We start from the raw sequence: 23,454 nt of genomic DNA on the forward strand, positions 1-23,454 counted from the left end.
TGCCTCTCTATAAATCCATGGGACGCCCACATCTTGAATACTGCGTGCAGATGTAGTCATCTCCTCTGAAAAAAGATATATTGGAATTGTACTGAAAAGGGCAACAAACATGATCAGGGTATGGAATGGCTGCTACATGAGGAGAGATTAATAAGACTGGAACTTTTCAGGGTGGAAAAGAGATGACTAAGGGGGATATGATGAAAGTCTACGAAATCAAGACTAAGGCTATGTTTTTTTCACAGAGGTCGCGGAAGTCACGGAATCTGTGACTTCCAGCAAACTCCACGACTTCAGCCCGTGGCGGCCGGAAGCTGTGGGGTCCCCCTGCCACCTGCAGCAGCCGGGAGCGGCGGGGGGGCCTCCATGGGCTGTGGGGGGACCAACCGCTCCCAGTTGCCGTAGGCAGCAGAGGGACCCTGCAGTTCTGAGTGGCCCTCAGTTGCCTAGCCCCTGCAGGTGGTGTGTGGGTCATGCAGCTGAGCTCCCCGTTTTGCCATGGATACTTTTAGTAAAAGTCATGGACAGGTCACGGGCTTCCGTGAGCTTTTCTTTGTTGCCCGTGACCTGTCCAGGACTTTCACTAAAAATATCCATGACCAAATCATAGTCTTCATCATGGCGGGTATGGGGAAAGTGAATATTTACCTCTTCACGTAACACAAGGACTAAGGCTCACCCAAGGATATTAATAGGCAGCAGGTCTAAAACAAACAAAAGGAGGTATTTCTGCACACAATACACAGTCAACCAGTGGAACTCCTTTCCAGAGGATGTTGTGAAGCATCTCCTATCCCCCAGTCCTTCTGCCCCACCCTCTCCCATAACATGCCTTCCTTTTCCCCACACCACACTCCGGCCCTGCTCTCTTTCTTCTTCTACCCCACCCTCTCTTGCTCCCCGGTCAGGCCGTTCTGTGAGCCCCGTCCCAGGTCTCCCTCCCACAGGAGCGCTCCTGAGGGCTGGCACCTCCTCTTGTGTATTGCCAGGGGCTCCCTGGCAGGGTCTGGTTGGGTCTGACTCTCCCCTCCCCCATTCCCCCCCAGGCCTGCACTCCTTGCGCGTATTGGACACGGTGGTGTCGGAGCCCGGCCCGGGGCTGCCCTGGTACAGCCGTGTTGTGTACGTGGACGATCAGGTCACCTACGTCTACACCAGCGGGACGCAGAGGGCGGAGCCTCGCCCAGCGTGGATGGCGGAGAACGAGGGTCCGGAGTTCTGGGACGAGAGGACCTGGTGCGCACAGCGCTACCAGAAATGGTACAACGCAAGTCTGAACACCCTGGGTCAGCTCTACAACCAGAGCGAGGGTGAGTGCGGGACACGACCTGACCTAGGGACGCAGGGACATGGGGTGGGGGGTGCGGTGGATGTAAACAGGCTGAAGGGACACGGGGATGCGTGTTGGGGATGGGGGGAAGGGACAGCCCACAGGGGCATTTTCTTGCTGGAGTCCGTGTGAATGTGGGGGACAAAGGGACATGGGGAGGGGCTGCAGGGTGGAGGGTTCATGCAAAAGACCTTTTTTTTGACCCTCCCCAAACACCCCAGATTTCTGCTACCAGTCCCACTTACAGCTGTCTCTGCTGCCCTTCGGGGGATCCCACCCCCGCCCCGCCCCTCGTGTCTGGTTATTTCACAGGCAGAGTGGCAGAGGTGCGAATGCCAGAAGTTCCCAGCAGACCCGGCTAGTCTGACCTCCTGGTCACCCAGGCCAGAGAATGGCACCCAGCGATTCCTGCACGGAGGGGTTTGTTGCTTCCAGCTATGACAGTGACTCTGTCAGACCCTAGAGCTAGAACAGGGCTCTGAGACATCTTGTCTCATTTTCCAGACACCGAGTGATGGGGAATCCCAATAGGGACAGCCCCAAGTGTTCAGACATTACAAGTCTGGCCCTGAAAATTCTGATTTTGGCTTAAATGTCATGAGTATTTTGGGAGCTTATTGGGAGTAATATTGGAGCTTATTTTTATTTGCCCTCTGGTTTGAGCCTTTAGGGGACACATTTCCGGGGTTTTCCCTGCTCCTAGAAGGACTAGAAGTTACTACTGTAAGAAAAGAGAGCTGAGACTCTCCTCTAATCCCATGAGTCCAGGAACTGGGGATTTAATAAAACCACCCAACATCATGAGACGCATGGTAAAGTCACAAAAGCGGGCAGTGCTGAATTCACCCCAGCCATGGGGAGAAGCTGTTCACCGGTGAGCCTCCTTCATTGTCCGTTTTGTCTTATTTCCAGAGTGAGTTTATCGAAGGTCAGATTCCTCTTCACTCCGCAGAGTGAGGGTCTGACATTGACTGGGGCTGGAGAGTTAGTGAGAGAATCAGCCCCTGCAGCGTGCAGAGACTCCCGGGTCCTTACCCCGGCAGCAGAAACCCCAGCCCGTGTCCCCCGGTTGGAGCCCCCAGGGTCAGGCAGGTTCCCCTGCACACTATCGATACATGTATAAAGAGCCATTCTTCCTGCTCGGTCCCTGATGTGTGGGGCTGTAGCCACCTGGCCAGGCCCCCGGATTGTGCTGTCTCACTCAGCACGGGGATGATCCATCCATAAGTGTTCAGTGCCTGGCGCTGCTGAACTGTTCCTGGCAGGTGAGGGTCTCTCTGATGTAATTGCTCTGCCCTTCCTGACAGGGATTTTCACTCCCCAGTCCCCTGATTCCCCCGTGTCAGTGGTACTGGCCTGTCACATTGGTGCTCACCCAGGAGAGTCCCCAACCCTCCTGGTACCCTCCCGCCCCCAGCACTGAGACAGCAGCAATGAGAACTAATTCCCATCCTATCCTGGACACCTGGGTTCCTGGTGCCCCTGCCCCGGGACTAAGCTACAGGGCGGAGGGTTGCCTAGTGTCTGCCCCCCTAGCCTGCCCCCTCTGTAGCTAGTTTAACCCTCTCCTGACTAGTCTCGCCCCTTGGTCCCCTGCTGCTCAGCCCGTCCAGCCTGACCTGCTCACACGGACACTGGCCTCCCCAGTGCTGAGAGAGGGGCTCCATTCACCTGCCCCTAACCCTGCGCTGGGGAGCTGCTGTTCTGTCCCCACCGCCCCCTCCCCCACCACTGTCCTGACTGCCCCCTCCTGCCCCACTCCCGCCATTTACCCCTTCCTCGCAGTCCTGGGTCTGCCAGCTCTCCGGACACTGTCCTGAGTCCTGCATCTTGGCCACCAACAATGTTTCCCTCTCTAGGGAGCCTTCCCTGCCCCCAACACACACACGGGGGAATTCGGGTTCTGGTCCCTGTGAGTCCCCCTCAGTGCTCCCACCCTGCTCATCATCACCATGCTCAGGTTTATATATAGAAACCTTCATTCTAGGCTTTAAAAAGCTGTTTCTCAAACCCCAAGTGTATCTGCTTTTTTAAATTATAAACTCATCTGTGTGGAATGCAACACGGAGGAGAAGAGGGGTGGGTGGGGAGGCTTAACCCACCCCACTCCTCTCGGGCCCCTGGCTTGGGATCCCTGCGTGTTCTGTGAGCAGCCGCCCTGCATCTCTCAAGATTCTCAGTGGTTCTCTTGTTGTTACTCCATCCCTTTTCCCCTCAGTTATTTTCTCATTTTTGACTTTACTTGATTGGTGTAAATAGTTTGCTACGAGAGTCCAACTGAGTTTCTTCTGCCCCTGGAACTGGGCAAGCCTTAGTCTCCAGGCTTCATACCCGGGGTCTCCTGTGGCGAGCCCATGCCTTTGAGCGACCTGCACTCTAGCTGTCTAAAGTGCTTGGGTGAGACTCCTCTTGCGGATCGCAGTCAGCTCTGCCACTGGTTCAGTCCACCTATGAAACAGGACAGGGAGGCCAGGCTGAAGTCCCTCCTGATGGAAGCCGCACTCAGACCTTCTTCAGAGCCGAGTCAGCCAAACTTGGCAGCGTGTACCTCAGTGTTGGTATGAAGAGCTGCTGCAGAGAGAGTCCATATGGGACTCTCAGCACCATTCCTCATGCCCAGGGCCAAGAAAGAAACATAAGCAGCAGTTGTCTGAGAGGTTCCCCATCTCTAAGAATGGACAAGCATGGGGAGTGCAGGGGAGTGCAACCTGTGTCTGGTCACTCCTCTGATCCTGCTCCTCAGGTGAAACCAACTCCGCCCTGTCCACAGGCTCTGTGGAGTCCAGTGCCCAACCAGCCGCCGGCACCAGAGGGACAGTGAAGCACCAGCAGGGTTGCGGTACCATCCATCCCAGAGCCGCCTGTGGTGGCCAGGGACTTTCTGGCATGTTCATTACCACTGTTGCCGGCAGTATAACACTTGGTGCCAGCAGTGGGGGAAGCAGAAGGGAGCATGTTGCCTCAAGCTCCTATTTGGTACCAGGCCCCTTGCTCTCTGCTTATGTTGAAGCAGGCTTCCCCATCTCGGCCCCGATCCCTGGATCCTCAGCACCGTCCCTTGGAGCTGACGGGTATCACACACCGCTCATCCCCACAAGATGACTCATCATCCAAGTTGGAGTTTGAATCTTTCACCTAGTTGAGGGACTGGTACCAGAACCTCACCAATCAGCCCTATGCAATGGTGGATCCCGGGGTGGGGGTTCCTCTGATCGCCTGCCCAGTGGCCAATGGCCAATGCAGATACAATGGCCTTTTTGGAACCCCTGGGGTTTTCCTCTGCTGCCTGGCCCCCCATCTAGGTGGTCCTACTCAGTGGCGTCTGAGAGAAGGATTCCTCTGTCACACAGAACAGCAGCTGACGCGGACTACGATATTGAGCCAGGTACCGACTCTCAGAACCTGGAGCTACGGGATTTGGTTGGTGCAGAAAGAGAGGAGGAAGGTCCCATGATGATGGAGGCTGCCTCCTCCCCTCAACCCCCCAGAAGAGGCAGGGATGGGTGTTTTGCCGCCCCAGAACACTTCAAGGCTCACCAGGAGTTATGGAAGAAGGTGGTCTCAAGCTTAGGGCTGGAAGTGGAGGTAGTTAAAAAAATCCTCCCACAGCCTGGTCAACGTCTGGGCAGCAGTGGCCGCGTTGAAGGTAGCTCTGCCTTTCAGTGAGGCCATCATGGGTCCAGTTAAAACTCTGTGGCGGACCCCTTCCTCACTGCCCCCACGTCAAGGAAGGCAGATAGGAAGTACTATGTCTCCACCAAAGGGTAGGAGTGCGTATGTTTCCATCCCCCTCCCGGATCCTTGGTGGCCTCGGCAGCCAGTGAGAGGGAAAGGCCAGGGTTGTAAGGAGCAATGCCGAAGTCAAAAGACTCAAAAAAACAAGACCATTTTTGTAGGAAAATGTATTCTACCAATGGACTACAGCTCCAGCCAACATTCCCTGCTGGGCAGATATGACTTTCACTCCATGTTGTAATGTAAAGACTCGCTTCCCCAAGAGTCCAGGCAGGAGATTGTTGCTCTGGTGAAAGGGAAGGTGATGGCCAGGGATTCCCCACAAGCCACCCTTAACACAGCGGATGCGGCAGCCGGGGCTATGGCGTCAGCAGTGCCCATGCAAAGGGGCTCCTGGCTTCACTCCTCTGGCCTACAGATCTTTCGTTTGGAAGGACTTCGCTCTTCTCAGAGCAGATGGACGGCAAACTTCACAGCCTGAAGGCCTCCAGAGCCAGCCTCAAGTCCTTGAATCTCCCTGCCCTGGTGCCTTCGAGGAAACATTTCAAGCCCCAATAGCCTGCCCGCTTCCTAGGCCCACCGCCTTGTCAGGATTTGTTCAAAAAGCAGAACAGCGGTTGTAGGTGCAGACAGCTGCCCCTCTCTGCCTCAGCCTCGCTGCCTGGCCCTCACAGATACTCAGAGGGCGCCAAGCAGAACTTTTGACAGGGCGCCCGAGGGCATTACACTAGTCCCCATACTGGATCCTGCTCCCCCGTTGTTTATGGACCATGTTTCCTGTTTCAGCTCGGCATGGTCCCTTATCAGCACAGACTGAGTACGGTGGAGGAGGGTTATACACTTCAGTTCATTTCCATGCCTCCCTCCTACCCCCCAACCCCAACCCTCTTCAGGAACCCTTCTCATGAGCAACTTTTAGCCCAGGATGTGCAAGGTCTTCTCCAGGTAGGAGCCGTGGAGAGCTGCCTTGGAACTTAAGAGGGAAAGGGTTTCACTCTCGTTATTCCTGTGACAGGTTTGGTCACAGAGATCCCCTTGGGACTGTCACTGATGTGCTGAAATCATCTCTGAGCCAGTTTTTCCTACCAGCTTGGGAATTCCAGGACCCTGTCTTGTTCAGCCAGACATGCTAGCCTGTTTACACAGACCCAGGGTCTGGGCCACGCTCCCAAAGCTGCAGACTTTAGCTGAAAACTGCTCAGCAGGTTACCGGTCTCCAGTGCCCAGACACCCAGTTCCCAATGGTATCCAAACCCCAGATAAATCTGTTTTACTCTGTATAATGCTTATACAGCGTAAATTTATAAATTGTCTGCCCTCGATAACACTGATAGAGAGAGATGCACAGCTGTTTGCTCCCCCAGGTATTAATCACTTACTCTAGGTTTCTTTGCAAAAAGAAAAGGAGTACTTGTGGCACCTTAGAGGCTAAGCAATTTATTTGAGTATAAGCTTTCGTGAGCTACAGCTCACTTTATCGGATGCTTATGCTCAAATAAATTGGTCAGTCTCTAAGGTGCCAAAAGTACTCCTTTTCTTTTTGCAAATACAGACGAACATGGCTGCTACTCTGAAATCTAGGTTTATTAATAAACAAAAGTGATTTTATTAAGTATAAAAAGTAGGATTTAAGTGATTTCAAGTAATAACAGACAGAACGAAGTAAGTCACAGAGCAAAATGAAACAAAACACGCAATTTTAAGCCGAATACATTAAGAAACTGATTACAGGAAATATTTCACCCTCAAAAATGTTCCAATAAGTTTACTTCACAGGCTGGACTCTTTCCTAGTCTGAGACCAATCCTTTCCCCAGTACAGTCGTTGTTAGATCCAGCAGACATCTCAGGTGATAAGCAGGGGTTTTCTCATGACTGGCAGCCCCCTTTGTCCTGCTCCACCCCCTTTTATAACTTTGGCACAGGGCGGGAATCTTTTGTCTCTCCAGGTCCCCGCCCCTCCTGCTAAATGGAAAAGTACCAGATTTAAGATGGATTTCACTACCAGGTGACATGGTCACCTGTCTCTGAGACCTCAAGTCCCCATTCCTCCTGGGTTGGCCCCCACTACACAGGAAGGCTTTCAGGTAAATCATTTACCATCAATTGTCCTAATCAATGGGAGCCATCAAGTTCCTAATGCCCCATTGATGGCCCTCACCTGGAGTGACTACAACAGTGATACAAGTTTATATCTTATTTCCCCAACTCCAGGCATAGAAATAATACATGCAAACAAATAGGATGAATATGCATATTTTCCAGTAGATGCAGTAGATTGCAGTAGATTACAAGCTTTCTAATGACATCAATCAAGAGACCTTTTGCATAAAGCATATTCAGGGTACATCATATTCACATTCATAAGCATATTTCCATAAAGCATATGGAGTACAACATCACAATTCATTAATCCTGAGTGTCAAAGGGGGTCTCTGACCCATTCTAGCCCTGCAACACCTCAAAGGCTGAAGTTGCGCATGGTCTCCCTCGCCTCCATCATTCCTTCCCTGGATGCAGGGGACGGGTACGCTGCCGTCTATTTGAAAGATGCCTATTCCACATCTCTATTTTCCAAGGCCACAGAAGGTTTCTCGGGATTGCTGTGAACCAGACTCACTCCCAGTTCACCATCCTCCTGTTCGGCCTGTCAGCAGCCAAATGGGTCTTTATGAAATGCATAGTAGTGGCAGCCTTCCTGAGAAGGCGAGGGGTAAGGTGTATCCGTACCTCAATGACTGGCTGGTCAATGGCCAGTCCAAGTCCCAGGTGAAAGCCAGCATTCACCTTGTTCAAACAACCTTTCGAGCACTGGGCCTGCTGATAAACGAGCAGAAGTCAACACTCTTCCTGGCTCAGAGGATAGAGTTTAGAATAATAGAATCATAGAATATCAGGGTTGGAAGGGACCTCAGGAGGTCATCTAGTCCAACCCCCTGCTCAAAAACAGGACCCATACCCAATTAAATCATCCCAGCCAGGGCTTTATCAAGCCTGACCTTAAAAACTTCTAAGGAAGGAGATTCCACCACCTCCCTAGGCAATGCATTCCAGTGTTTCACCACCCTCCTAGTGAAAAAGTTTTTCCTAATATCCAACCTAAACCTCCCCCACTGCAACTTGAGACCATTACTCCTTGTCCTGTCCTCTTCCACCACTGAGGATAGTCTAGAACCATCCTCTCTGGAACTACCCCTCAGGTAGTTGAAAGCAGCTATCAAATCCCCCCTCATTCTTCTCTTCTGTAGACTAAACAATCCCAGTTCCCTCAGCCTTTCCTCATAACTCATGTGTTCCAGACCCCTAATAATTTTTGTTCCCCTTCGCTGGACTCTCTCCAATTTATCCACATCCTTCTTGTAGTGTGGGGCCCAAAACTGGACACAGTACTCCAGATGAGGCCTCACCAATGTCGAATAGAGGGGGACGATCACGTCCCTCGATCTGCTCGCTATGCCCCTACTTATACATCCCAAAATGCCATTGGCCTTCTTGGCAACAAGGGCACACTGCTGGCTCATATCCAGCTTCTCGTCCACTGTCACCCCTAGGTCCTTTTCCGCAGAACTGCTGCCTAGCCATTCGGTCCCTACTCTGTAGCGGTGCATTGGATTCTTCCGTCCTAAGTGCAGGACCCTGCACTTATCCTTATTGAACCTCATCAGATTTCTTTTGGCCCAATCCTCCAATTTGTCTAGGTCCCTCTGTATCCTATCCCTGCCCTCCAGCGTATCTACCACTCCTCCCAGTTTAGTATCATCCGCAAATTTGCTGAGAGTGCAATCCACACCGTCCTCCAGATCATTTATGAAGATATTGAACAAAACCGGCCCCAGGACCGACCCCTGGGGCACTCCACTTGATACCGGCTGCCAACTAGACATGGAGCCATTGATCACTACCCGTTGAGCCCGACAATCTAGCCAACTTTCTACCCACCTTATGGTGCATTCATCCAGCCCATACTTCCTTAACTTGCTGACAAGAATACTGTGGGAGACCGTGTCAAAAGCTTTGCTAAAGTCAAGATACAATACATCCACTGCTTTCCCTTCATCCACAGAACCAGTAATCTCATCATAGAAGGCGATTAGATTAGTCAGGCATGACCTTCCCTTGGTGAATCCATGCTGACTGTTCCTGATCACTTTCCTCTCATGTAAGTGCTTCAGGATTGATTCTTTGAGGACCTGCTCCATGATTTTTCCAGGGACTGAAGTGAGGCTTACTGGCCTGTAGTTCCCAGGATCCTCCTTCTTCCCTTTTTTAAAGAGTTTATCAGAGTGGTGCTCGATTCTACCCACGCCAGGGCCTTCCTCCCAGAAGCCCACTTCTAGTCAATGTCATCACGGGTCAAGGCCCACTTAGGGTGTTGGGTCACATGGCCGCGTGCATATATGTGGTGTGGTATGCGAGGTTGCACCTCAGAACCCTTCAGGCTTGGCTGGCCTCAGTGTACTGGACTCGGTGCTCACAGTGCCTGTCCCAGTCCTCGTCCCCCTCGACTAGTGGACAGATCCCTGGTTGGTAGCCTTGGGCGTTCCCTTCGTCAGGCCCCAACCCTCAGTATCTAATCTTGGATGCATCCATGCTCGGTTGGGGGCCCATCTCAGACACCTGAGGACACAAGGTCAGTGGTCCCAGCAGTAACTCTTGCTACGGATGAACATCAGAGAGCTCAGGGCGGTCCGCCTAGCACGTCAGGTGTTCTTATCCCCCATCGCAAGCAAGGTGGTGCGAGTTCTTACAGAGAATATGGCAGCCATGTTTTACATCAACAGGCAGAGACGGCCCACTCTTCTCCCCCCTGTGTCAGGAGGCCATTTGCCTGTGGGAGTTCTGCATAAAGCGCTCAATCCAGCTTGAAGCTTCTCACCTTTTGGGAGCCCAGAACGAGCTGGCAGATCAGCTCTTCTCACTGCGAATGGTCCCTATGCCCCGACATAGCACGGGCCAGTTTCCAGTGGTGGGGTACTCCACTTGTAGAACTGTTCACAACCAGACAGAACAGGAAATGTCAGCAGTTCTGCTGTCTGCATGGCTGCAACCCATGTCTTCTAATCAAGAAGCTGCTAGAATCAATTAAGGCAGGCTAATCAGGGCACCTGGGTTTCAAAAGGAGCTCACTTCAGTTGTGGTGTGCATGTGAGGAGCTGGGAGCAAGAGGCACGAGGAGCTGAGAGTGAGAACGTGGACTGTTGGAGGACTGAGGAGTACAAGCATTACCAGACACCAGGAGGAAGGTCCTGCGGTGAGGATAAAGAAGGTGTTGGGAGGAGGCCATGGGGAAGTAGCCCAGGGAGTTGTCGCTGTCACACAGCTGTTCCAGGAGGCACTCTAGACAGCTGCATTCCACAGGGCCCTGGGCTGGAACCCGGAGTAGAGGGCAGGCCCGGGTTCCCCCCAAATCCTCCCAACTCCTGGTCAGACACAGGAGGAGTCAACCTGAACTGTGGGTTCATGAAAACGGCCAAACTGCAGGCTGCTGTGAAGCTCCAAGGTGAGCAAATCCGCCAATAAGTGCAAGACCCACCAAGGTAGAGGAGGAATTTTGTCACACTGGCAAGAAGGAACTGAGAAGGTGCAGAGTAAACGGGTCCCTTCACACTGTGATATGAGCACATGGTACTAGAGTGTGCGAGAGCCGGCCTGAGGGGTATCACTGAGGGAAAAATTTCCAGCGACTGTGTGCGGGGCCCGCACACCTAGTGTGGAATGGACGTGTGCAACACATCTCTGAGAACAACCGTTACAGGAAGGTTAGTAACTGTTTTTTATCCAAACCTGGGGCATAGTTCAGGGACACAGCTTAGTGGGCTTGGCTCTCACCTGTGGCTGTGACCCCAAATTGTATTTTAATCCCTTGGCCGACGTTTTTCCAAAAGCGATTAGTGATTTTTTGGGTGTCTGATATTCAGCGGCCAGGTGCTCCCACTTTCTGATCAGGCCCCTTTAAAAGGTCTCAGCTGGGCACCCAAAATCACTAATGATTGTTGAAAATCTAGGCATTTACCTCAATGTATCTAATGCAGGGTGAGGGAGGAGTGAAAATATTTGGGACCCTGTGTGGGGTATTTTTGTGCCCCCACATTCTGCCCTGTTTGCCAAGCGAGGGGTCTGATCCATTCCCCACGCGTTTCAGTCTTCCTTGTGATCCCCACAGTGTTCTCTGTTCCCCACAGCCTCCCTCCCTCTCCCCTAGACTCTCCTTCCTGTCCACATCTCCCTCCCTGCCTCCTATCAGCCCAGGGGTGGCTGTATTAACTGAGTCTGCTCTTGGTTGTGTGCGAGATGGTGGCTGCTCTTGTGAAGATTAGCCTGGCTGTGGGAAAATGGTGGCCAGCTGAACTAAGGGCCGCAGTGGGAATCACCTGGAGACAGTGGCCATGTGAAAAAGAGGCCAAGCATCCGAAGTTGGTGCTTTGCCGTTCCTAGATTGAGTTGGGGGCATGGGGAAGATGGGGCAGGGAAACAGAGGGACCCTGGGGATTCTGTGAGGTCATTAAACCAGAGCAGAGCTTAGTGTGGGGGACAGACCTCCTGTACCCCCTCCCCACAGGGACATGGGGTTACTGTGAATGGAGGAGGTGGGGGACCAAGTGACCCTGAGGATCCTGCAAAATTAATACAACCAGAGCAGGAGAGCGGGGGTACAGACACCCTGCACACTCTCTCTTCTCCAGAATGATCCTCACTACCAGAACTGAGGGAATCCTCAGAGAGCAGAAGAGAGCTGCAGGGGGATAGACCCCTGCAATATCTGGAGTACTCCCTTTGGGGTCATGCCACCCTGCACCCCCTGCAGGGAGTGTACAAGAACAAGCAGCAATGAGGTACTCCTTAAAAGTTGTGAACTCTCTGTAGTGGATGGTCTTTAGTGTACAAAGACCCAACAGATGGAGCGTGGGCCCCCCTGAGGTTTTGGGTTCCCCCCTGAAAGGAGCTGAGAGGGTTTACGACCCAGCAGCATAAGTGGGAACCCCATTTCTCAGGGGAGGGAGGGCCCAGTAGCAAGGGGAGGACCCACTGGGCTACCTGCAGTGGGGTCCTGGTAAGATTTTCAGAGAGAGGCTGCTGCTGACCCTGGGCTGTGTTTCAGGGTTTCACATTATCCAGACGATATACGGCTGTGATCTCCGGGAAGACAACACCACTTGGGGGTTTTACCAGGATTCATATGACGGACGCGACTTTCTTACCTTCGATAAGGAGACCGTGACTTGGGTATCAGCAGATATTGGGGCTCAGATCACCAAAAGGAGATGGGATGTTGAAGTATTTGACAACCAGCGGTGGAAACACTACCTGGAGGAGGAATGTATTCCCTGGCTAAGGAATTCTCTAGAGTACGGGAAGGAGACTCTACAGAGGAAAGGTAAGATGGGGGACAAGCTCCACCCAGGAGGTCACTACAAGTTACATCTCCATTCCCCATCCCCAGCTCCAAAATGGAGCAGGGGGGTAGGGGGCAGTTCAGCGAACCTTGCACCAGGGATGGGTGGGAAAACAACCCCTTCTCCCTGAGCTCTGCTGGAAAAGAAGAGAAGAAATTAAAAATGTTAAAAGCAGCTCACTGTAGAGAAGCTGTATCTCCAGAGTCACTTGACCAAATGAGCCCAAATTTACAGCACAAATTCTAGCTCTTCCCCTGGTGTGACACAGTAGTTATCAAGGCAATATACCTGTGTGTGTGCATGTTAGAGCACTTTGATTAATTATGGAAGTGCCACCACTTCTGTGGACACCAGCTTCATTCACCATGTAATTCTTCCTCGTTCGCTCTCTGCACCATCATATTTGTTGTGTGACCCCCCCAGCCCGTGTTCCACCAATGATGGTCGTTTTGTCCTTGTTGCCTCTTTGTCCAAACTTTTCCCACAGACATCTATGTGCTTCCTTCTATGCCATCCCCTCCATGTGGAATTGCCCTCCCCATACTAATCTGGAAGAAGGCTCCCCTTGTCCTTAAAGCTTTCCCTCTCCAGACCTACCTTTGCTGCAACACTTTCATACTTACTTACTTGATTCTTTTATCAATAAGACATCAGATAATCACAATCAGTCACATTTATTACCAAAGCTTTTTAGTTAAAGATTAATCAGCACAAACATAGAAGGGAAGAGGATAAATGCTTTACCACTCTGACTCAGGAGGACAGTTGCAGCGTAGTCTGCTTCAAAATGTTAACTCCCTATTACCCATGTACGTACCTTGTCTGTTATTGTGGACACACATTTCCCAAATTAGTTAGCATCATTACACACCCTTTCCGTTCCCGAACAGTTTGCACTTGCTGTTCAAGGTTACTTGAAATTTGTACCCAGTTTTTTGCAACAATTATACTAGTTGCTTATTTCTCTCACAACCCTCAGCAGAACATTGTCTTGTCCTTTTTGACATCTTTACAAATGCCAAGAAGAAAAAGCCACACACAGCAGTGTAATGTGTATTTCAGTGCCAAGGGAACATAAGGGTAAATCCTTTTGAAATCCATAATATTGGGGTAAATAGATTTGGTAACAACCTATAAGAAATTAGCCAATTAATATTAGCTAGTTTGAGGGGCAATTTAGCACTGTGTGTCACTTTCCATCTTTAATTGGTCAGTTTATCCAGTCCATTTTTTGCTCCCTGGCCAGGGCAAGATTTTTGTCTCTTTCAAATCCAGGGATGGAAAGGAGATGGGTACAAACCTGGCACATGATTCACATCCGTATCTGGAGTTTAGTGAAGCCTTTCAAGGTACTTGTGTCACTGTAGTTGGGAGCGGAAGCCAGTTCAGGGACCTGGACTCAGGATTCACCGTTGCTGATGCTGGGAATTCAGCACAGGAATTCTCTAACATGGTGATTCTCTCTCACCAGAGGGATTCCGTCTCATGGACTCTCATCCTCTCCCCCTGCTGGGGTCTCAGAATTTCATGCTGCAAAGCTCCAGCAAAGGCTGCCTGGATTAGAGCTTGAAAACAACTAACATCAGTTTCTTCTTTTTCCCAGTGCGCCCAACAGCTAGAGTGAGCGACAGGTCATCTCATGACGGCCTCACCACCCTGTCCTGTAAGGTCAGTGGGTTCTACCCCCGGGACATCACCGTGACCTGGCTGAGAAATGGGGAGAGCAGACAGCAGGAGACCTACTCTGAAGGCATCCTACCCAGTGGGGACAGGACCTACCAGACCTGGGTGAGAATGGAGATTGATCCCAAGATCAAAGCCCATTATTCATGTCACGTGGAGCATGAAAGCCTGTTAGAGCCACTCTCCGTCTCCTGGGGTGAGGAGTTTGTGTGTTTGTCTGTTTTTCCTAGTGGGAGAGGGGGAATCCATTAAACTCAACCGCTGAAAAATTCTCATTCAAATTTCTAGGCTGAAGCTGGAATTTCCTCAGGGTCCTTTTGGCCCTGTCCCTCTGCAGTTAAGTTCTTGTGCTAGAGTTGGGACCCACAGTGCCTGGGACTCATGTCTTGCTCTCCGATTTACTGCCTTTGGGACTGTTGGATATATCTCAGGAATACAGTGTCTCTGAAGGGAGAAGATTAGTAATCGGACATTAAGGCCTGAAGGGACCATTCTAATCATCTGATCTGAGCTCCTGCACAATCCAGGGCAGGGGGGATTCACACCAGGGACCCCGGCATCCAGTCTGGTCATCTGTGAGCAAACTAGACCTGATCCTTCAGAAAGAGATGCCCATTCCAGATGTAAAGTCTCCAGGGGATGGAGAATTTACCACATCCCAGGGGAAGATCAAATCTGCCCCTTATTTCCAGTCAGAATTGGTCTTGCTTCAGCTTGCAGCCCGCTCAACTTCATGCACTCATGGTCCTGCAATGAGTGCAGGGGTCGGGACTAGACGACCTCTCGAGGTCCCTTCCAGTCCTATGGTTCAGCAGGTTCTCAGAAACATGGCTCTACGGGCCCTTCATTCTTGCCCATGTGGCCAGAGAGAGAGGTTTAATGTTGGGAGCAGCTTGTTTCTGTGCGCAGTGGTGCTGGAAGGGAAGTATGGCCTTGGAATGGAGCGAGGAGGCAGATTAGAGCCCTGCATCACGGGGGAGAGTCTCCTATGCCCCTAGCACAAGAAAGTCTAGGAATAATTTATTACAGATGGAGCTGCCTTCCAGCCATCTTTTTTCTTGGTTAAATGGGATGTGGAAAAATGCAGCATTTGGAAGTGCAAACAATTTCTGAGAGGGCAGCCTGCACCGGGACTCTCGTCAGCAGATGGTTTCACATCAAAATCCTGCTACTACGTCCCCTGCCAATTTTTGTGTCATAACCCACATTTCCTTATTCTCTTCGAAATATTTTTCTTTTTGCTGTATTATCATGTGGCTCTTTCAGACAACAGGAGAAGCTGATTAGTGAAACTGAAAGTGTATACAGAACTCGGGGTTTAACAGGTTTATATAAACCAAAAACAGTATTAATATTTCTATCCTCCCCTCTTCACTTCCTGCCCCGTCAAAAAACACGCATTGTGTCTGTAACTCCATTCATGGCAGAGAAATCCAGAGCTTTGAAGTCAGTTTCCAGTTTGGCACCAGATTCCCACAGTGGGACTGTGTTCCATTAGTCATGAAAGTCAGCCTGGTCAAGGAGGGTTAGGGGCTGGGAGCCAGGACTCCTGGGTTCTGTCTCTGGAAGGGGAGTTGGGGTTAGTGGGTTAGAGCAGGAGGGGGTGGAAGTCAGGATTCCTGGGGTCTATTCCTGGCCTTGCATTGCCTCACTGTGTGATCTTCAGCAAGTCTCCCCCCTTTCCCGTGCAGGGATGAAACTGACATCCATGCTCTCCCACAGTTCTGAGGATTGGTTAATGTTATAAAAGTCTTCGAGTTTAAGTGCTAAATATTTATTATGACTGGAAGTGGTAGAGACTGTGTCCAGGACTTCCTATGGTGGGGTGCAATGCCTGGTGGTTGCACTGGAAGGGGTGGAGGGTTGCAGGACTCAGCCCTAACTTGGGGAGCTGACTGACAGATCCCTGCAGTGGGATGAAAGGGGGATTTTAGTGGTGGGGGGAAGGGGATTTTTTCCCATTGATCATTCTTTCCATTCCATTTCAGAACCAAATAACAATCTGATTCCCACTGTGGCTGGAGTTATCACTGCAGTTGTCCTGATTGGTGTTATAATCGGAGTAGTCGTCTGGAAAAAGAAACGCCCAGGTAAAGAGCCTGGGATGGGGGGATTCTCTGGACTTGCCGGGCCCTGCACACCCGCCTAAGGGCAACAGCAGTTCAGGAGCCTGTGTCAGTCTGGTGTAACTGCCCCATTGCGGGACTGAGCTAATGACCCCCAATGGGAGCTGCTGGAAGGCCAGACCCAGAAACTGGGTGCGGGTTACAGTTTATATGGGGTTAGGTTTTCCAAAGAGCTCAGCACCCAGTGCGCCGAGGTCTGTGGAAACTGTCTCATTGTGTCTTTCTCTCCTGCCAATTGTGAGCGCCTGGGACCTTGAGTCCATTACTGAGCGCCAGGGGGCTGTGCTGGGCCAGGGGCCCGGTTTCTGAGCTGTGGACACAGATCAGAGTCGGTTCCTGCCTTGGGAGCTGCGTTCACTGAAATTTGCCTTCTCTCTGCAGGGAAGAAGGGAGATGGCTATGCTGTAGCTCAGGGTAAGTGACAAGAGACCCATCGCCTCTTTTCAAGTGGCCATCTCTGAACGGCCATCAGTATTTGCTTGTGGATTTTAGCCTGGAGCCACTGACAGGAGATCCTCACTCCCACTCATAGGCCTTGTCTACACTGAGGATTTTAGGGAAATGTCCAACTATTGCTCTAGTACCATAGAATCGTAGGACCTGTAGGGACCTTGAGAGGACACCTCATCCTGTTCCCTGTACTCATGGCAGGACTAGGTATTATCTAGACCATCCCTGAGTAACCTGCTCTTAAAATCCTCCAATGAGGGAGATCCCACAACCTCTCTAGGCAATTTATTCCAGTGCTTAACCACCTCTTCCAGTCCTCTCTCCCATCTTCCATGACTTTTCTGAGGTATTGACTCAGATATCTCCTCTGTCAGTTCCTTGACTATTCTAGGATGCTTTTCATCAGGCCTTGGTGACTTAAAGACCTCTAACTTGTCTAAATAATTTTTAACTTGTTCTTTCCCTATTTTAGCCTCAGATTCTACCTCAATTTCACTGGTGTTCACTATGTCAGACATCCAATCACTATGAAACGTTTGGGTGAAAACTGAAACAAAAAAGTCATTTAGCCCTTTTCCCATTTTCACCTATTCTGTTATTGTCTTTCCTTCCTCATTGACTAATGGGCCTACCTTGTCCTTGGTCTTCCTCTTGCTTCTAGTGTATTTGTAGAATGTTTTCTTGTTACCCTTTATGTCTCTAGCTAGTTTGATCTCGTTTTGCACCTTGGCCTTTCCAATTTTCCCCCTACATACTTGTGTTATTTGTTTACAGTTTTCCTTTGTAATTTGATCTAGTTTCCACTTTGTGTAGGACTCTCTTCTGATTTTTAGATCATTGAAGATCTCCTGGTTAAGCCAGCGTGGTCTCTTGCCATCCTTCATTTCTTTCCTGTGCAGTGGGATAATTTGCACTTGTGCTCTTGATAATGTCTCCTTGAGAACTTTCCAACTCTCCTGAACTGTTTTTCCCCTTAGACTTGCTTCCCATGGGATCTTACCTTAGCAAACTCAGGGAGTTGCTAAAGTCTGCCCTCTTGAAATCCATTATTTTATTGTGTTGTTTTCCCTCCTACCATTCTTTAGAATCATGAATTCTGTCATTTCATGATCACATTCACCCAAGCTTCCTTCCACTTTCAAATTCTCAACCAGTTCCTCCCTATTTGTCAAACCAAATCTAGAACAGCCTCTCCCCTAATAGCTTTCTCCACATTCTGAAAGAAAAATTGTCTCCAACACATTCCAAGAACTTGTTGGATAATCTGTGCCCTGCTGTGTTGTTTTCCCAGCAGAGGTCTTCTTCAGTAGTGTAGAGTGGCTGTAGACACGTGTTCTCTAACCTTGCTCCGAGGAAGTCCTAGATGATACAAGGGTTAAAAACACTTGAACCCCATCTCCTCAATTGCTCCACCCCTGCTCTCTCTGGTGGAACTGCATGGCTTGCGGGCATGGGTCCCAATTTTAGTAGTGTAGACAAGGCGATAGTCAGGAATGTATACGGTGGTTTTGGGCTGAATTATTATCCCCCTAGAGCTGTGCTGTTTGTGGCTGAGTGTGACCCTGAAGGTGTCTGACTTGCTTTTAATGTTACACTTTTGATTTACCAGAAAGTTGGTTTGGTGCTTGTGAAATCTGGGCCTGATCCAAAGCCTGTTGAAGCCAATGGGAGTCTTTCCACTGACTTCAGATCAGCACAACTCTGTCGCCTCGATTACAACAAGTTCAAATCCCCTCCTCAATTGTCTCCTGTAATTAGCTTTACCAACAGGACCATAAAATTATGGGAAATATTTACATACATTATTGACTGCATCTGAGGCCCTCTAATGTCTGGTATGAAGAGCCAGTATAAAGTGCACAGATCTGCCGGGCCCTGCTAGGGTGTAGTCATCCAGCTCTCTCTCTATGCTCTCAGGGGTCCCCCAGCAGGTAACGGAGGGGGTTTGAGAAGTGCCAACAAAACCTCCGTAGAGCACCACCCTTTCTCCTACAGCTGGCCCTCAGTCGTGCCTCCTTCCCTCCTCCTTGTTACTCCAGAACAAAAGAAATTCACATGCAAGAACTTTGTTAATGGGGAGTTAAGGTGGCAGGTGCTCAGCCCTGCCCTGGGCTCCCTGTGTCCTTTCAGAATGGGAGTGTTTAATTCCCAGAAGTCAAAGGTTGGCAAACCAGGATATGCAGAGATATTATGGCCCAATTCACAGCCATAAAAAACGCATCACGGACCATGAAATCTATACAGATTTCACAGGGGAGACCTGCATTTCTCTAACAGGGGGTCCTGACCCAGAAGAGGGTTGTGGGGGGCGGAGGGGGTTTGCAAGGTTATTGGAGGGGATCACAGTATAGCCACCCTTACTTCTGTGCTGCCTTCAGAGCTGGGGAGCCAGAGAACGGTGTCTGCTGGCCAGGCACCCAGCCCTGAAGGCAGTGCCCCCCCAGCAGCAGCGCAGACGTAAGGGTGGCAATGCCATGACCCGTCGACAATAACCTTGCTGCCCCCCTCCCCCCAGCCGCTTTTTGGGTCAGGACCCTACAGGTACAACACTGTGAAATTTCAGATTTAAATAGCTGAAATGATGAAAATGACAATTTTTTACATCCTGTGACTGACATTGACCAAAACCGACCATGAATTTGGTACGGTCTTAATTATGATGCTTCCCACGCAACTCAAACTCTGCCCCAGTGGGTCTGGGAATAGGAACAGGGAATAGACCAGCACCATGCCAAACCAAACTTGCCCTTGTCTGTGTGCCCAGCACCGCCCCAAATCTGCATTCCTCTTCATACCGTCCACACTGTTCGGAGCAGCGCCATTGATTAAGGCGGGAATTGCTGTTCATTGGCGGGGGGAGGGTAACATCTGTGGTCTGCGTGAGGGACCCCTCTGGGCACAGACCAAAGGAGGCGGAGTTGAGGTTGTTTGGCAGGAGTATCCTTAGCCCAGCATCTCCTGCTTTGCCAGCCGTTGAATGTTGAGTAGTCTGGGCTCCCGTTCTGACGAGGCATGAAGAGCACAGAGCAGTGCTGTCCCCCTGCAGTGGTGATGTTTTTCGCACGTGAATAATGGACATCCTGGGCAGCTGCCCTGTAGGCTGGTCTGTGCACCAACCAGCTCACTGCTTGGGAAGAGTGAGGTGATGACTGTTCCCTTTGGATAGGAGTCCCCATATCTACAAACTACACTGAAATCCTGTCCTGTGAGAGACGCTAATGTACTCTCTCTTCTCCTCCTCCTCTGCACAGCAAACGACCAAGGATCTAGTGGCTCTGACCTATCTGCCCAGGGTAAGTGAGGGGGGCTCTAGCCTAGGGGTTCACTGCTCTCACTGAGGCCTCTGGAGAGAAAGACCTAGTCCAAGTCATTGGACCCTGAGTCTCCCTGGCCCATCCCCTCGAGCAAACCAGCCCCAAGGAGCAGAACAGGGGAGTCTGGGATCTCTTATTTCCCTTTTATTCACACTGGGGGTGCAGGAACAGGTTTGCAGCCAAATCCCCTTTATTTTCTCTGCGATGACTTTAGGTGTGAAAGACTCTAGTGAGAGGGATTTCTCTGTGGCTGCTGGTACAGCGTGGGCTGAGCTCAGCTTTTGCAGTGATAACTCCAGCTGCTTCAGAGAACAGTCTCCAGTGAACTGCAGGGAGGAAGCAGCAGGGACAGAGCCCAGCACTTGGGGCTCCAGGAACCCGGGTCTCTGACCCTGGAGCTACAAGCTTTGTCAGCGGGGTTAGAGATTTTGTCCACTGAACCCTGCAGCCACTCGGGCGACCGCCCCAACCGCAGCCTGCACTGTCATTGCAAAACATGATGGCAGGTTCCCTTTGACAGACGCTGCCTGTGTTTAACTTCTGCAGCTTAACTGAGCCTGGTGGAGTCCGTGCCACGGCCTGAGGGGACCCCCGAGAGGAAGACGGATGAGCTCTGCTCTGTCTCCCTACGAGAACCAGTCAACCCCTCTCTAGCTTTTCTCTGGCACTTGGAGCGTCCCGTGTGGGATTTCCGGCCTCGTCTCTCTGTTCACTGAACCATGTTTTGCTTTTCAGATGTCATAGTTTTCTGTAATAATGTTTTATTTGCACAAAATAATTTCCAAAATTTTACTGGATTAAAATCTCTGTTAGTCAGAGTTCAGTGTTTGCCCCATTCAGTGTGGGCACGCCGTCCTCTGGCTGCGCGGTGCGGTGAGCTAGGTCTGTCAGCAGTAACTGCTCGTGCGTCTGTCGTGGGGACGGCTTTTTTTCCTGCCGAATTTCATGATTATAACACGGTAAATGGCCGGGTCTACTCGCAGCTGGTTGCGCTGTTGCCATCATCAGCTGAGGACGTCTGTTGGACAGGAATAAGTGTCTGCGTTTAGTTTGTAAGTGCCTCTAATGTCCTTTTCACCATTCATGGAGCCATAGAAATGCTGGGCTAGAAGGGCCCTCCAGAGATCATCAAGTCCAGCCCCGATCTCAGGCAGCACCAAGTTAACCTACACCATCCCTGACAGGTGTTTGTCCAACCTGTCCTTAAAAACCTCCAACGACGGGGATTCCACATCCTCTCTAGGCAACCTGTGTGACGAAGTGGGGTATTTTCCTAACGTTGCGTATGTATACTGTGTGCCTCAGTTTCCCCTGTGTGCTGCATGTCTAACCCAGGTGGGAGGGGGGTGTCTGTTGTTGTAGAGGACCAGGTGTGACCCAGTCTAGCAGCCTGGACCCCAGACCATGGCCTGGGCACTTTGTAACTTAGCGACTGATGACCTGAGGGCCCATCCCAGCTTGGAGCCAGCCACTTATGGGCAGCGGAGAGAACAGAGAGCTGAAGAGAGTCACCTGGAGACCTGTTTTCCCGGGAAAGAAGACAGATGGAGGTGGGGCCTTGGAGGTGATATGGGGTGGGCCGCAGAAAAGAGGATTCATTCTGGTCTGGGAACAAAGAGCAGCCTGAGCCCACCTGGATGGGGACAGACCCTGATGGACGCCCCTGAGAATGTCTTGTGCTGTGCTCCAGACGTACAATAAACCCTTCTGTGCTGCGCTGGCTGAGAGTTGCTGCAGGCTCGAGAGAGGCAGGCATGCTGGAGGCTCAGACGGGCAGGCGGTACTGGGAGGCAGAGGGGAAGCCTACAGCTTAAACCCTGAGCAAAGAGTGTGACCTCATGTAGGGTCAATACTCTGAAAGGCTGGTTCCCCCCAGGAGCCATACGGAGCCAAGAGGGCACTGGCCTGTGAGTCTGTGACAACCTGTCCCACAGTGAACTGTCCTTAGAGCTAGAGAGTTTTCCTAATGTCCCTAAATCCCCCGTCTCCTACTATCAGTGCACCTGGAGAACACTCGATCACTGTCCTCTTCAGAGCAGCCCTTAATGCCGGGGTAGATAATTATTTTTTGTCAAGGTCCAAATTTCTTGGTCAAGATATAGCCACGGTCCAGACTCAAGAGAAGCATTTTTCACACCACAACTGCCCCTGTTCAACGACCGCCTGCAGTGCTGTGAAATGTGCCCAGGGCCTATATTGTTTATATTCTTAGTGCCTTAAATGAAAAATAAAATCAAGCCACGGTATAGCCTAAAAATAACCTCCAAGAAAGATAACGAGGAGTCTGGTGGCACCTTAAAGACTAACCGATTTGTTTGGGCATAAGCTTTCATGGGCCCACGAAAGCTTATGCCCAAACAAATTGGTGAGTCTTGCTGGAGACCCCAAGGCATGGCCACTAGTTAAGTTGAGGGGATGGAAGGTCATAACGGTCGAGGAAGTCTCCCTGCTGAAGGCCGAAGGGCTTCTTCTCAACCCCCCTTAATAGAATTCACGCCTGGCTGGTTTGAGTAAGCTCTTTTGCTCTTAAAACAATGTTGCAGCCGCAGATAATGCCTCATCGTGTAAGGTTTGCTGACGCCAAGTTAAAGATAATAGGAGAGAGAACTACAAGGCCAGGCAGGACGTGCTGGTTGTTTAAGTTGCTAGGAATGCTTGTTAGAGGTTGCAGGAAATAAACATTGTTGTAACCCATATAAGGAAGGCAGAGTATTTGTGTAAAGTTTTAATTGGCTGATGTGTAATGCAGTAGCATTAAGGAATATAAAATGTGTGTAATGACCTGCTCTGGGTGCAGGATTTAAGATTCTATTCTCCCTGCACCTTGTTTGCAGCTGCAAATAAACTTTTCTGCTTCTCCACCCCGTTGTGATTATTGAGTGAAGCACACCGGGTAACGAACCCCTGCTGTTGTTTGCCTCTGGGCACTGGGTGCCGGCAACAGTCTTTAAGGTGCCACCGGACTCCTCGTTGTTTTTGGGGTTACAGACTAACACAGCTCCCCCCGATACTTGTCTCCAAGAAAGATGTAATTTATCTGAAATGTTGACAAAGTGTTTAGAAAAATGTCAAATAGATGCAACTATTAGCATTAAAAATACTTTCAGGCAACAGGTTTAAGTTTTTTGTGAGTTTTGTCAAATACAGTTATTGTAGGCATATCCGCACAGAGAGAGAGAAACAGATTCAAAACTTTTTCAGCCGTTTGTGGTTTATTTACCATCAGTATCAGAGTTTGAAAGAAACACTTAGTACACCTGAACTCTTCATCATTTATGATTCAAGCCTTTCCGCTAACAAACACCCACCCACCACCACTCCCAGATCCTTTTCAGCACTGCTGCTGCCGAGCCAGTTTGCCTCATTCTGTATTTGTGCATCTGGTTTTCCTTCCCTACATGGCGCACCTCACATTGGTCTTTG

General features: G+C 50.5%; 1 protein-coding gene across 1 annotated transcript; it reads left to right on the forward strand.

The window, feature by feature from the left end:
- Nucleotides 1-618: 618 nt before the first annotated feature.
- Nucleotides 619-23,146, forward strand: LOC140904565 (class I histocompatibility antigen, F10 alpha chain-like). The gene is made up of 8 exons (XM_073326987.1): nt 619-625; nt 1,047-1,310; nt 12,164-12,439; nt 14,062-14,337; nt 16,130-16,231; nt 16,649-16,681; nt 19,969-20,010; nt 20,578-23,146. Exons 1-8 carry the CDS (start codon nt 619-621, stop codon nt 20,580-20,582), a joined length of 1,005 nt encoding a protein of 334 aa, XP_073183088.1. The 3' UTR covers nt 20,583-23,146.
- The last annotated feature ends 308 nt before the right edge of the window (nt 23,147-23,454 follow it).

This window comes from Lepidochelys kempii, unplaced genomic scaffold, assembly GCF_965140265.1.
Source record: "Lepidochelys kempii isolate rLepKem1 unplaced genomic scaffold, rLepKem1.hap2 scaffold_225, whole genome shotgun sequence".
In the NCBI taxonomy this organism is placed as follows: domain Eukaryota; kingdom Metazoa; phylum Chordata; order Testudines; family Cheloniidae; genus Lepidochelys; species Lepidochelys kempii.